This window comes from Paramormyrops kingsleyae, chromosome 25, assembly GCF_048594095.1.
Source record: "Paramormyrops kingsleyae isolate MSU_618 chromosome 25, PKINGS_0.4, whole genome shotgun sequence".
NCBI classification, from domain to species: domain Eukaryota; kingdom Metazoa; phylum Chordata; class Actinopteri; order Osteoglossiformes; family Mormyridae; genus Paramormyrops; species Paramormyrops kingsleyae.
This window is the reverse complement of record NC_132821.1, coordinates 18,286,995-18,301,713: the sequence shown is the minus strand read 5'-3', so window position 1 is coordinate 18,301,713 and position 14,719 is coordinate 18,286,995. Positions and strand designations below refer to the sequence as shown.

The 14,719-nt window shown below is 39.5% G+C and overlaps 1 protein-coding gene across 8 annotated transcripts in view; it reads left to right on the top strand.

Moving 5' to 3' along the window:
• Positions 1-14,719, top strand: part of LOC111845812 (transcription factor COE3-like) — a 107,334-nt gene that overhangs the window by 60,274 nt on the left and 32,341 nt on the right. For 5 of the 8 annotated variants that reach the window (XM_072707119.1, XM_072707116.1, XM_023815491.2 and 2 more), the window contains exons 7-9: positions 11,947-12,028; positions 12,311-12,428; positions 13,498-13,631. In XM_072707119.1, coding sequence (XP_072563220.1) covers positions 11,947-12,028; positions 12,311-12,428; positions 13,498-13,631 — 334 coding nt within the window. The remainder of the gene's footprint in view (positions 1-11,946; positions 12,029-12,310; positions 12,429-13,497; positions 13,632-14,719) is intronic. The other 3 variants (XM_072707122.1, XM_072707118.1, XM_072707117.1) reach the window with 1 other exon arrangement.

Here is a 14,719-nt window from a genome sequence, read left to right as displayed (position 1 = left end):
ATTGAACAGAGTAGGAGCAAGAACACACCCCTGGAGAACCCCGGAATCAACTGGGAAGAACGTGGAGGTTCTCCCTCCACTCTGCACAGCACTCACTGTACCAGCGTTCAGGCCAGTCCTGAAATCCAATAACTTCAGAGGGATCCTGGGAAGTCATAGGATGTCCCACAGGGCAACTCGATCAACTGAGTCAAACACTTTATGAAATTCGACAAAGACTGCAAAGAACCTCTGCTGATATTCGTGGTTACGCTTCAGTGCCAGGATGAGGTCGTTGGAATACTTCTTAGGCGTAAAACTAGACTGCTCCGGTCGCTGACAGGTAAGCAAGTGATCACAGATCCTGTTAAGGATGACACTAGCAAGGACCTTACCCGGCAATGAGAGCAATGTTATCCCCCTGTAATTGCCACAATACAGGCGATCACCCTTCACTTTTCAGATAGGGACTACAAATCCAGTTTTCCAGTCAGTTGGCATGACGCCTAACTCCCAAATGGAAGCAAAGATTGCCTGCAATGTCAGGAGGACAGCCTTACCCCCAGCCTGGAGAAGTTACCCTGGATACCACAGACCCCAGTGGACTTCTCTACCCTCAGCTGATTCACCACCTGTGCAATCTCAGTGAGATTGGGTGGTTCAGACTTAGAGGATCAGCCTCAAGAACCGTGGACCCAGAGATGTCCAGCGTCCTAGCTGGAGGGTCAGCTTTAATAACTGCTCAACATAGCCAGCCCAGTGGGTCACAACTGCAGTGTCATCCGTAAGGACCATTCCTTGACCCGCCCTGACTGCAAGTCTCCAAGGAACAGATTCAGATGTGCATAATGCTTCGATTCCTCTGCAAGCAGAACAAGGGTCAGTTGACCACAGATAGTGTGTCCCCTGTTCACAAATTCATTTAACAAACCCCTCCTTATCTGCCCTCAGACCTGTCCTCCACAGTTTCCGGTATAGACTGGACATGTGCTGCGACTCCTCTCGAAAATATTCAGGGTGCCCTGTGAGATGAAACACCTCCTTCTGGAAACATAGGCAACACCAACACAACCCTTGGCGACCTTCAGGGTCTTATCACCGTAGGTCTCCCACATCACATTAGAGTGAGCAGTCGCACCAAAGTCTGCAAGTTCCTCACATAAACTGCGTGCAAACTCCTCAGAAACAGCTTGATCCAGTAGCCTACTGGATCTAAGCTGAATCTTCAGAGTAGCAAAAAGAATTCATAAACTGGGCTCTTCTGTAGACCCTGCAGTTCTGCAGGAACCTCCAGCATCTGCCCACGAGGATGTGATCAATCTCCTTCACCACACCCCCAGAATTGGAGCACCAAGTGTGGCTCAGGGCATTCAAAGGGCATTGAGGAGCTGATCCGCTACAGCAGCAACTACTTCCTGATTATGTCAGCCATCAGACTGATCAGACCACAAGTAGGTGTACCCACCTTCAGAGATCTGACCACTCCCCGGTCTGCATACCTCAGAGAGTGCCACCACTGATATGCAGAGTTTACGAAGCTCCCCCGACAGCAGAGAAAGATGGTGATCTTGCTGGAGAGATAAGATGTTACAACCGCCTTTGACTCTTTTAGGGGATGAGGTTCCCTCTTTCCTCCATACCCTTCATGACGCGTGCAGCCTTCCTGTCAGCGGCTGCAGCAGAGCTACTCCCGCTGAGAGCAGAAGGGTATCGTGCCTGTTTAGACCGAGCTGTTGTAAGTTGCTTTACAGTGGCTGGAGTGCCAATCCATTTTTCCCTGCAAGTTGGAGGACCGCTTACAACGGCTGGATGCAGTTTAACGTCATACCCAGTAATGTTTGCCAGCAATGATATACCTAATATTATTGGGTGATATAGAGGCATGCTGTTCTACAGCCTTATCATGTGTGATTGACCTTAATTCCAGGATTTACACTCTAGATTCAGGTCCCCTCTAAACTACCAACATTTGTGTCAGAGAGGCCATGGTTAAGCTGAACTGACCGAACTGTGCAGCTGTATGGATTAGCTTGTATGTCCTGTCAAGAAATACAACCTCTCGCTAGCTAGTTAACAAACTCAGTGTTTAATCTGATGACATTTCTATCTGGGCCAAGGGCTAATGTATGACTCTAAGAATAACTGGACAGGAGATGTGATAGATGGGAAGCTATTATAGGGAGTATTTAATTCTGAAGGAACAATTTTCAGCAAGACTGACAGTATCATTTCAGGCACGACCCTTCAATGGAGCTGTCACTCTTATGCGTTGCACAAAATTGTTTGCTACCACTCACCGGTCTCTCAAAGAAGCCGTGAAAAGAGACAATCTCCAGGGTTTTTTCTTTCAGGGCCTTCCCATCATGCATTGCACTAGCTGGCATTTCCGACTGGTCACCTAGAAGGGATGTCCCTCATAATTTCTCAAGTGATTCTGTCTTTCTGTGCTCAGCAACTTTTAAAAAAGGCACCAACTCTTCTGAGATTCTGCATATTACATACATCACATTGAAGTAGATAGATACATTAGTGGCATCTTTAGATCATTTTGTTTTTTCCTTCAAAATGCTGTCATATTAATTAACACAACATAATTTACACTTACAGTAATTAGTTGCATTTGCTTCTTACATCATTGGGGTGTTTTCTTATAATCTATATTGTTTATTAAAAGTATCCTTCTCAGGTGTTCAGAGTCACTTTTGTGAGATTCCTGAGTGAGTAAAAAGTGTGTAACAAGGTGTGCAATACACACAGTACAAAGTACACAACATAACTGAGCCGAGCCGTGAACTTTCTTTGCCATGAAGTTGTTTTAACAGTCTGATATCTCACCCAGTAGTGGCAGTTATAGTGGAAGAAGTATAATAGGCAACACTGTGACAAATATGAATTACAAAAATGAGTAATTTATTAATACAGAAGTGTTCAGGCAGTCAGATGTGTAAATGTAAACTATAATCTCAATTAAAGAACTATAAAGGTACAAAACAATGAGGAAAGAATGGGAGGGAAAAAGAATAGGGCGACTGTAACTTACACTGATATAGCCTGAAATCATGACTAAACTGAGCTGGTTGTGTCACCACCATTTGATTGGTCGAAATGCATGCAGATATTGGTGATGTGTGTCGATGCTTGGATTATCTGGAGAAAAAAAGATCATATTCTATATGCTGTTCATTATTAGCAGCATTGCACATCATGATGTATGTCATGAACCTCAGAATTTCCAACCTACTGAAAAACGCACTAGTAAACGTTTGAATGGAATGGATTTGTAATGCAAATTTACACAAGCTAATGACAATTCCACTAGCATTTGAGGCTAATAAAACATGGCAATTCTCACAGATGTGTTAGTGGAAATTAGCACATGATGTACACCATCTGAACAGTAAATCTCATCTCTTCAGTTTTACGTCACTGTCACTCTCCAAACCCGGCAACGCCTTTGCCGCGCCAACCTTACGCAGTGGAAAATTGAAGGAAGTTGGAACCATGTTGTAACTAGTGTCTCTTCATGATGTAGGTTGCGTAAGGTCTAGTTCCTGTATACTAGTGGAAAAGCATCATTAGTGTCTGACTTGTGGTCTTCACCAGTTTGGATGTGATGTTTATTGTGACATTAGGATGCTTCCTTGGAAGGGCACATACCCAGCTCTGTCATTGGACGAAAGAGGGCCCCGAGACAGTGGACTTCATGGGTCGCTGATCGCTAAATTTATCTTCTCAGTGTTTTCATCCACCTAGGGCTGCATTTTCTGAATGCATTTTGCTATTGTCCTTAATGCAGTGTTGGCTATTTTGGCTTTGTTGCATCTGGACTATTATAGTGTGGCCTCTTTCCTTTTGTGATTGTCATTCTGTCACGTATAATGTATTTTACCTCACAAGGATTTGTTTGTGACGTCTCCCCTGTCTTTACACATAAATTCGATGGTCATTATCTTCTCTTTAGTTGTTTGCAGTCCTAGACAATTGAAAATTATACTTTATTGGTCTCCAGGGGGATAGTTACAGTTGTTTCCACAGTAACACAGTAATCATGCAAATATACCAAAACAATAAATTGAATACAAAAATGATACAATTAAATGTACGAAATTTACAATGATAAACAGAATTAAACTGAAACAAATATGGACCTCATATGGCTCATATATGACAGCATGTTCTATTGCCTATGTTCTATTACATAGTCATTCCTTCTTAATGTGAAATAGATGTTACATGCTTTTGCACCAAAAGGACACTTTAGGGGAACACTCAAGAGCCAGCAGCCAAAACAGACAGGATGCTTCAAACAAAGCAGGGTACCCAAGTATTTTTGAGTATGCACTTGCATTGCACTTCATTGTGAAAGTGGAAATATATTACAATATTTGTACATTGAAAACTGGAATCCCTTTTAATAAGCGCAGAACGAGCATGCAGCTGAATATAGTTTGTTGCGTACAGCATGCTATATATTTTTAATTGGCAAATTACAATGTTGTTAAATTGGTGCAGGATTATATGTACTTATTTTTTGGATTGGGTAATAAATCTGGAAGGTGGGTAATATGTTTGCAGACCAGTTGCACAACCAGCAGCACAATAACCTTGCTTTTCAACGCCTCAACTCTCTCTATCTGCAATCCTGCCCAAACTCCCCACAAATACTTGGTTTTTAGCCCTGCCAGCTACTCAAGCACTAAAAATTATTAGAATTCATATCCATAGTACAAAGAAAACAAGCCCTTGATTACATCTGAGGTAACTACTTGTAATACTAGAGAAGTTATATAATGTGGTATAAAGAGAACAGAGTAGGGGGGTGGTTTGCAAATATGTGTCTCAGAGGTTGTAATCATATTTTGTTTTATTGTTTGGAATTTTGTAGTCCTATATTTGCCATAATTTTTTACTAATGTAATGAGTGATACTTCCTTTATACGTATCTTCAGGGTATTCTGCTGCGTTCACCGTGTGATTATAATTTACCTCTATTTTCCCCTTTGCACAACATCAGTTCCATGACTGATGGAAACTGGCACAGTTAATCTTGTAATTGCCTAAATTATGGTCTCGGGCACCTCCAAGGCCTACAACCAGCAAAAGAAATGAAAGTTTTATGCACTACTTTTAGTTTTGTTTAGTGGTTGGGAAGCATGCCAACATATCATTATCTGAAAAATGCCAGGTTTGTTCATTGATATATTTTATCTGAAGTTTGCTTTTGTGTTGCTGTAAATTACATTCACCCATTTTCAGTTAGCACTTATGCTGTAAGAATGGTTGTGTGTTTTCAATACCTATTCCTGAATGGCTATGAGTATAAGGTGGGTTACACAGCAAATAGGAGGACTGACAGTTTCAGGCAACTCATACAACTCTGCTGGGGAGATCTCCTTTAAACACGCAGTTATGGGTTTGTAAGGTGCAACTTGGTTAGAGTGGTGGCTCTGAGGCTGGGGATCTGTGCTAGTAGTCAGAAGGTTGCTGGTTCAAATCCTGTGAATGCCAGGAGTGATCCTACTCCATTGGGCCCTTGAGAAAGGTCCTTAATCTGCAATTGCTTCATCCTGGGTATGATGTTAATCTACATCCAACACTGCAATCAGGTTCTCCAACTTACAATGAAAATTTGGGGGTTGGTAGCAGGATTGGCACTCCAGCCATTGGAAAAATGTCACACTGGTCCGTTGGACTAGAGTGGTGCTGAGGTATCACACGCTGCACGGCTGCACTCAGGTTCTCATCCCTGAGGTGCTGGGTGCAGCAACATGCTGTAATCAGCGCTTGATTCTTACCTCTAAGGAGCAAGGTAATTGTCATGTTTTTTAATTCGTTTTTATCTTAAAGAGGTTTTGTTTCAATTTTAGATCATTTTATTTCAGTTTGTATTTTTATTGAGATTCATAATTTAGTTTTAATTTTAGTTTTCGTTTAATTTTTGAAGTTCTTGGTAAATTATGCCGATCAGGTGTTGGGTGGATATTGGCGATCCATTGCGCGTTCCTGATTATATTGTGTCTCACTTTGCGTGCTAATTCAGTACCCCTGCACATAATCATAAAAATACATATTTCTAACACTTCTTTTGATCGTGTTGTTACAGTGTTCAGCTGTTCAAGAAGCAGACTGCTAACTCTAGCAGCAGCCAACACCATAAAAGTCATTACAACAGTGCATGTGAAAGTTACGTATAAAGTCACATACCCGTAAAATGAGCCAGGAAATTAAAAAATGTTGCTTCACAAAGAGTACAAGTAAAGACGAAGTGCAATAAATGTTAAAGAAATGGAGTCGGAGCCAAATGCCTTTGGAATGCTTTTCTGGGCTTAAGGGTTTTAGAATAGTTCCTTTTTTGGGGGCCCATTTCACCACTGACGGTCCAAAGGAACAACGGATAACTGTTACACTATGAGACATGGAGTGGACAAGGTTTTTCAGGCATACACCGGTATCCATGAACTTGCGTCCCATTTTCGTCCCAGAAGTGTGGACGTAAGTCAGACTGGATGTATATCGATTATTATAGGGGAGAGGTTGAATATACTGTATAACATAAGATACAATATCACACACGTTTAACAAAACTCCTACAGTATAGTTACTTTGTTTTGGTTCTTGCCACATGCCAAGCACATTGTAAAATGTGTCCGCTAACATCCACTATGTTTGCTTCAGATGTCTCGCGATAAATTTAAGGTTCTTAAGGGACGTAAGTACAATCGAACGTCACTCGACAGGACTTAAGTTGATGTCTAACTGTATAATGTAGGGAGCACATAGCTATTATTACAGATCTCCATATAAAAAGCATAGCAAACAATATATAAAGCTAAATTGAGGTTTAACGCCAGATCCACTTTTGGGAACTGAAATCGTCCGCTAAAACTTTTTTCCCCCTCTGTTGGTAGGTTGGCTAAGAACCGAATGCTCCCGAAAAGTTTATTCATATTTTTGAAAGCAAAATCTTGGAAAATATTGGGTGGGACAAACACCATTGTTTTGAATATTGTGTATGTGTGTTAGGACAATATACAGTACTAGGGCAGCACAATATTGGACAATTTTGAAATATCACAATGTGATTGTACTGTAAAGCAAAAACTTTCTCACAAAATAATCTATGAGTGATTTAAACAGCAATGAAAATGACTGATTGTCTGGAGAAAAATTTTGTATGTATCATTCAGCACTGGTAAGTGTTTTCGACACAGGGCATGGTGCAGGCAGAAAAAGAGGGTGACGATCCACTTGTGGCTCCAATAGACAACAGGGCTTTATTCGTAAAAACCAAAATGGACACTGGTGGAAAAGCACCAAAACAAAAGGACCACAAGGGGTCAGAAAAGAAAACAGGAAAAATGCTGAATTAACTAAAACCAAGAAACAAAACACAACTAAGGAATTAAGAAAAACACTGAGTACAGCACACTGAGTACAGCACACTGAGTACAGCACACTGAGTACAGCACACTGAGTACAGCACACTGAGTACAGCACACTGAGTACAGTACAGGAACAAACACACTAACATTTACAAGAATAACCAACTAGAGAACAGGGTGGATGCAGGCTCTTAAATACACAAAGGAAATAAGGGCAAGCAAGGGGCAGGTGTAACTCAATAATGAATTAACCAATTAGGGAAAAACAGGAATGAGAAACAGGTGGAACTACTTAACCAAGATGAACACAGAACTAGGAGGATTAGACATACTCTGGCACTGGGACTAAAAGCAAAGTGAATCAATTACAAAATCAAAAGGTACAAAACAAAACTAGAACAGAACAGAAGGGTGAACCAAGTGCCGGAATTAAGACACAAAATTAAACACTCAGGAACAGAAAACTAACAAATGCACATAACAGGTGAGGCTGGTCACTGGTTGGCCTCAAACCCAAGACTTGAGAGTGTTAGAACCACACACTCAACCCAGTGAGCTAAGTGGCAGTCCAGGCAGGAGGGTTAGACACACAAGGATTATCAGACAAGGAATGACAAGACGGGATGACCAGCAACACCTGCTGGCCAAACGGGGAAGAGACACAAAGGGCAGGATCAGACAGGCGCTGATCCTGACAACCAATTTCTACTCCAGTGGAAAACAAGCACCTTGAAGTACCGTACTTTTGGTACTTTCTTAAAGTACCAAGAATATGGTTCCTGGTGCAGTGGAAAAGTGCCTTTGATTTTGTCAACATGATAACGCGAAAAATATTTGGCTGATCTTTCCTGAACTTTTCAGGCACATTTTCTGTGACACTTTGGACCTGTAAACTTAGTAGTGATTAGTGACAGTAAAGAGGCTTATCCTTGTGAACATGATTAATCTATTTATTATTTATTCTGTTTACCGAAATGGAAGTCCGGAGCAGTAAGTACAGGGGAACTACATAAAACTGCTTTGACGCCTTTAAAACATACTGACATTTAGAGAACTAGGTAAAAGACCAGGTGAAGCAAAAGTGATTAAAGGGGAATCCACAGCGACAAATTTCCTGCAAAATCCCCAATAATATTCCAGCATTCCCAAGAAGCATCTAAATTCGCGTTTTGTGGAGGGCACCGGAATTTTGGCATCAACATGACAAAACTATACCTTTCACATTTTGTCACATTTTTCTTAGTTGAACAGTTGAAACATTTTCTGTAGGTTTTCCAGATGTTCCGTCCAGGTACAAACCACAACATTGTTCAAATAAGCTGCACAATTATTAATCCTACACAGAACTTGACTGTTTAATGCTGGGGCATGTTTCATGTTCTGGTTATTTTGCTTTCTGTTTTTACTAACTTCACATGAACTGAATAAAAAACAAAAAGCATTTAATGATTCACCTAATTTGCAATATTCACAATATCACAATATTGGATTCACGATTTTTCCCATGTTATTAAAAAAATTATAATAATTTAAATACATGAAGATAATTTTATTACAAAACAAATGTAACATACATTTTTCCTATTCCTTATCAACTTACATATCTTTCATTTTTGTAATAATCAACAATAATATTTATTTGTAAAGTGTTTAGTTAATGTAATAACCTATTAACTAAAATATTCCTTTTATCATAAATGAAAAAAGTTAATAACATAAAGCCCTTTCCTTAACAATTCTGCCATTCTGGAGTGTTTCTTCTGCAGGCTGCGTTAGTTGGTTGCCGGTAGGGGGGCCAGTTATTCTTCTCCTGTTGAATCAGTGCAGTTCCAGCTAAGAAAAACAGATTATGCAGCCCAATAATAATCTGAGCTATTTCAAGATTCCATTTTTTTAATTTCCATGATTCGAATCATCATAAATTTGCACCACGATTTATTGGGTAATGCTTTACATTAAGTGCACCTTCATAATGCATTCATAATGCCTTCATAGAACATTCATAAGCAGCATGCAAGTACACCTTGGGTTTCATCATCATCATCATCATCATCATCATCATCATCATCATCATCATCACCTTAACATCCTAACATCCCTTAACAGCTTTAATATACATTGATAACAAACATTACACGATTATACAATTATAATGTTTATTATTGTATAATATTTGTTATTAATGTATATTTCAGCTGTTAAGGAATGTTAGGATGTTAAGGTATACATGATTTTTATGAATGTTTTACGAATATTTAATGAAAGCATTATGAAGGGTGTACTGAACGATTTATGAATGCAATATAAAAGCATCATGAAGGTGCAGTTAATGTAAAGCATTACCATTTATTGTCACACAATATATTGTTACATACCTATATAGTAATACCTATATAATAATCGCAAAAGATTTCTGTGGAGTGATATGATTTAACCCAGTTCCTATTGATCACAGTCTGTCGCCCCAAGGACCCCAGGGCAGTGGAAATGAGCGTGGGCGGTCTGACATCATTCAGGAGCCTCTGGTGCGCCACGTATCAAGCATCAATCTATAACTAGTAACCACCTACATTGCTGCTCTTTCTCTACTCAGATGAATCGGTCATATTTTTAAAGGCTTGCGACAGTTTCCCCCTCCTCTGACCTGTATATTTTTAGGTACCACTGGAACTTTTCAAAGCTTTCTAACGTACTTCCTTGCATTTTCCCACCATAAATATTCACCACACTCTTTGTTAACTTGGTTCTGTTTCATTTAATATATGATGTTCGACATTGTATTGTTATTACAGTGGTATACAATCATTTGTTGCAACTATAAATAGATCAGAGCAATGTAAGCACAGGATACTATTTACAATAAAATGTACAATACTGTTTAAAAATCTTAGGTGGTTAAATAAAAAGTTTAAAGCTATTTATCTAGGTAGTAAGTGTATATTAACTCAAAAAACACAATTTAAAATCATAACATTTGCAAATTACCACAATAAAAAACTATCAATTTTTTTCTGTTGTCCAAAAAGTTACCAATATCTTGTTGGACGGCTATAAGAACACCACTTCAGTTCCTGAACCTCTCCGCAGGGGCACCAAACCATTTCACCCCCAGCTTGATTGATTCATTGATTGATTCATTGATTGATTCATTGATTGATTCATTGATGGGTTGATTTATTTTCTGATTGCTTTGATTAGTTAAATAACTCACTGAGGTGTTGATTAGCCAAAACAAGGTGTCCAGTGCTCAAGCTTAAAAATACATGAGTGTATTGAAAAGTTGCAGCAAATTCTTAGGAGACAGTGAAGGTTCTGCAGTGGCTGCGCTGACATGTTTTGACAGAGATAAATTAAACTTAATTTTCTTTGACTGCCTAAAACCTTCGCTCAGTACTGTAAATGTAAATCTAAATGGAGAACATGGATTATTTTTAATTGCATTTTATTTCCCCCTCTTTCTATATTGTGATATTTTGTGAATTGATATACAGCCCCGGAAAAAAATTAAGAGATCACAGCACAATTTTTTCTCTCATTTCTCAATTTATGGGTGTGCATCTGTGAATAATGTTTTTTTTTCTTCTGCAAACTGCAGCCTGGTTTTTCCCTGCTTCTCATTGATAAAGGGCTTCATCCTTGCTTTATGGGACTTCAATCCTGCTTCTAGCAGCATGATACGCACTGTCTTAGCAGTGCACTTCACACCTGCACTTAATGTTTCCCATTCCTTTTAAAGGTCACTTGATGTCATCCTATGATTCATGAGAACCTGTTGGATAAGCTAACGGTCATCTCTGGCATTAGAAAGTCGCTTCTGCCCTTCACCTGTTTGGCTTCTGGTCGTTCCCAGTGTCTCCTGCTTCACCTTATTCTTGTGTACTGCTGTCTTAGAAATTTTGAACCTTGAAGCATCCTGATGCTCAGCATAGGCTTCTGACAGCAGAACTGGAATTAAATCGGGATTTAAGAATGCAAATGAATTATAGAGTGTTCTCTTCATTTTTCTCTTCATATCAGAATTATATTTAAAGTATACTAAGTAATGGCCACATTATAATATCTGATTAGCCATTCTGGAGTAGAACAAAAAGATTAATTATTTTCTCAGCCAGTGAAAATAAAGAAAACACAAACCTTTGTTTGAAATGGAACTACTATAATATATTATGCTATCATTTAGCTGACAAATTATATTCACATTACAGTCATCATTACTGCCCTCAGCAGTTTATGGTTGGCTGGCTTTGAATGTTTCGCTCCTCGATTGGGTATCTTGATGGTCCAACCCAAAAGCCCTGTTGTGTTAGGAGGAAATATATTCAGAATCCCACCAAACACCCCCCCCCCAATTTGGAATTCAGGTAGTCAGCTCTGATGACAGTTTCAGGTAGTTTGCTGTTACACATGCCAGGGTGCAACTGACATCTGCTGGTCTGATTAGCCATAAGCATGATAAAACATAAAAACATTGACAATGTTCCTGTTTTGGCTTCTATTGGATATTTTGTACTATCTGCATATATAATCAAGAAGAAGTAGTTTGCTATACCACAGGAATATTCTGAACTTAATTTCTTTCCCACAGATTCTTCTTGAAATTCTTCCTCAAGTGCAATCAGAATTGTCTGAAAAATGCGGGGAACCCAAGGGACATGCGAAGATTTCAAGTAGGAGTCTCCTCTTCATTTTAATGGCTTCATGGCAAACCAGACCAGGAACCACTGGTGGATAACAAATGTTCAAAGCCATTTGTTTAAGGAGGCCTGCTTTTCTATAATAAAAACTTAAGTCAAAGGAAATGAATTAAGCGTGATTTTTCCACCACAGTAGGCAAAGATCAGAATATTGCAGGTGCAGACTTGCAAAAATGTTGCTGACTCTCCATTGGCTGGTTTGCTTGTCTTGTCTTTTGACATAATTCCCAGGGCTAAGCCTGTGATTTTCCTCAGGTGGTGGTGTCCACGACTCTTAACGTGGACGGCCATGTCCTTGCCGTCTCAGACAACATGTTTGTGCATAACAACTCCAAGCACGGCAGGAGGGCCAGACGTGTGGACCCATCTGAAGGTTTGTGTCTTCCAGTTAACTGCTTGGGAAGGCCAAGAGCCAGTCTTATTCCCCCTTGTTTCTGACTCATTTATGTTTAATTTTCCAGTTTTGGAAAATTGGTCACTGTTTAACCAATAGTGCCTAAGTTAAACCTAAACCTATTGAATATTAGCAGTTTCAGCTGGTGCAGAGAAAGGACACAGAAAGCCTAGTATGTCTTTATAAAATCCATGGTAATAAGTCTTTTCTCTGGGAATTTGTACTTTTTATTTGATCAGTGCATTCTGTGTGCTTTCAAAGACTTTTTTGCTTTATGCTGAGTTAAAAGATAACCCTGAAAATCTGTTTAGGGGCTTTAAAACTAAGCATACAGTCATGGAATTGTGTATATATTGCATGCTTCTGAAAAAAAAGTTCCGCATTAATAGAGCAGGATAAATCGTCGTATTTTGAAAGGACTTCAGACGTTGATAATTGATTGCAATTCTTTTTCATGTAATTTCAGTGCATTTGTGCTCTTTTTCTGAGTAGCAACAAGTTCTGGTTTCTCATTGCTTACTAACCAACATTTACTTTAAGGCTAAATTCCTCCTGTCTCCATTCCATCTTCATTTTCTGCCCTCTTTGACGAGTTGTCCTGGTGAACCAGAATGATCAATGGATACAGGATCTATTGATATGTTCTCTAATGAGCTGTTGTCACTGTGTATTTCTAGACAAAAATCAATTTTGATAAGTCTGCATATGGGATTGCCATCTGCGTGTCTGTATGATTTTAAGTAGTGTGTACTGGTGAAATAGCTGAGAGGTGTAATATTTAAATATTAAATCGAGTTAAGATCAAAATCAGAGCCTATTGCTCTTTGATATTATGTCCACAGGACTGGAGTGGTGAAATTGGCTTATTACACATTGTAACAAGCATGAACGTGCTGTGGTGTTTCAGAAATGTTACTAGTCTGGGTCATTGAAATCCCATCAGCTTAGGTATAAGACCTGCATGACAGATTGGAAACGATAGATCAAGTTCACTGTGTATTTGGTTAGATGACCGATATAGTCACTCCTGTCACCTGTGTCTTCAAAGCAGCAACGCCGTGCATTAAAGCCATCAGTCCCAGTGAGGGCTGGACAACAGGAGGTGCCACCATCATCATCATTGGGGACAACTTCTTTGATGGGCTGCAGGTGGTCTTTGGAACGATGCTTGTGTGGAGTGAGGTGAGTTATATTGTGTGACAACAAACTTCCAGGGTAAGGGATGCCCTTGGATCTAGCTGAATTCAGTATACGGTCGACCGTCCTGTATCGTGACTCGCCCCATCGCGATTTCGAGATATCGCCAGATCGACATAAGAAATGAAATGGAAAAGAAATTAAAAGGCTTTTCCAGAAGCAGCAGATGAAACGCAAATGTTAGCAACTGGCATACAAAAAGTATAGTAACTCATAATTGCATATAAAATAATAATGCCAGATGTGTTTACGGCAGCCTCTCACACGAAATCTCTCAGTGATCTTTGTATTTTGCGTTTCTTTTCATCCTTTCACTTTGCTCCTCTCTGCTTGCATCCTCCCTTTGCTCCCTAAGGGCACCAAGGGCTCCAAAAAAATTTGACGTGGTTCTTCCAAATCGTGGGGGACCTGTGTCCCTAACCTCCGCAATGAGGCAGGGTGGACTGTAACTGAAAATTTGGAAAGCATGTTCCATTAATGTGGGGTTTGAAAAATTGTTAAATTATTCTAATGTAACCCAGTGTAATTCAGTAAGTTTGGCCATGGCCACTGCTTGTTTAAATATTCACTGTCCATTTACACACACAACTGACATTTAAACACATTACGTATTTGTTATATTTAAATAATGGAAAAAATGACTGAGAAATCTTGGTTGGGTAAGTGTACACCCTCTCATTAAATGCCTTTGTTAATAACATCAAGTATGACCAACTGCCTGCCAACTGACACACAAAGCTAATTAGCCTCCATCTGTGTTCAGCTATAATTATTGAGATTAGTCATGAATAAAGACAGCTGCTCTTGTGAGAATCATTTACAAAGCTGTGCATCTCAAAACAAAATCTCAGTGGGCAACACTGATACTACAGCTGAGGAGTGGGAGGTGACTGTAAACATATCAAAGCCATTCAGTAACGCTTTGCAAACTGTCAGCACCGTCTTTAAGAAGATCAGGGCAGGTGGTTCCATTAAACCAGTGTTAATGTGGGCAGCATATTTTTATGGGAAAGACCCTAATCCCAACATGAGAACCTTAACTCCTAACCAGCTCAAACCTTAACCCAAATACA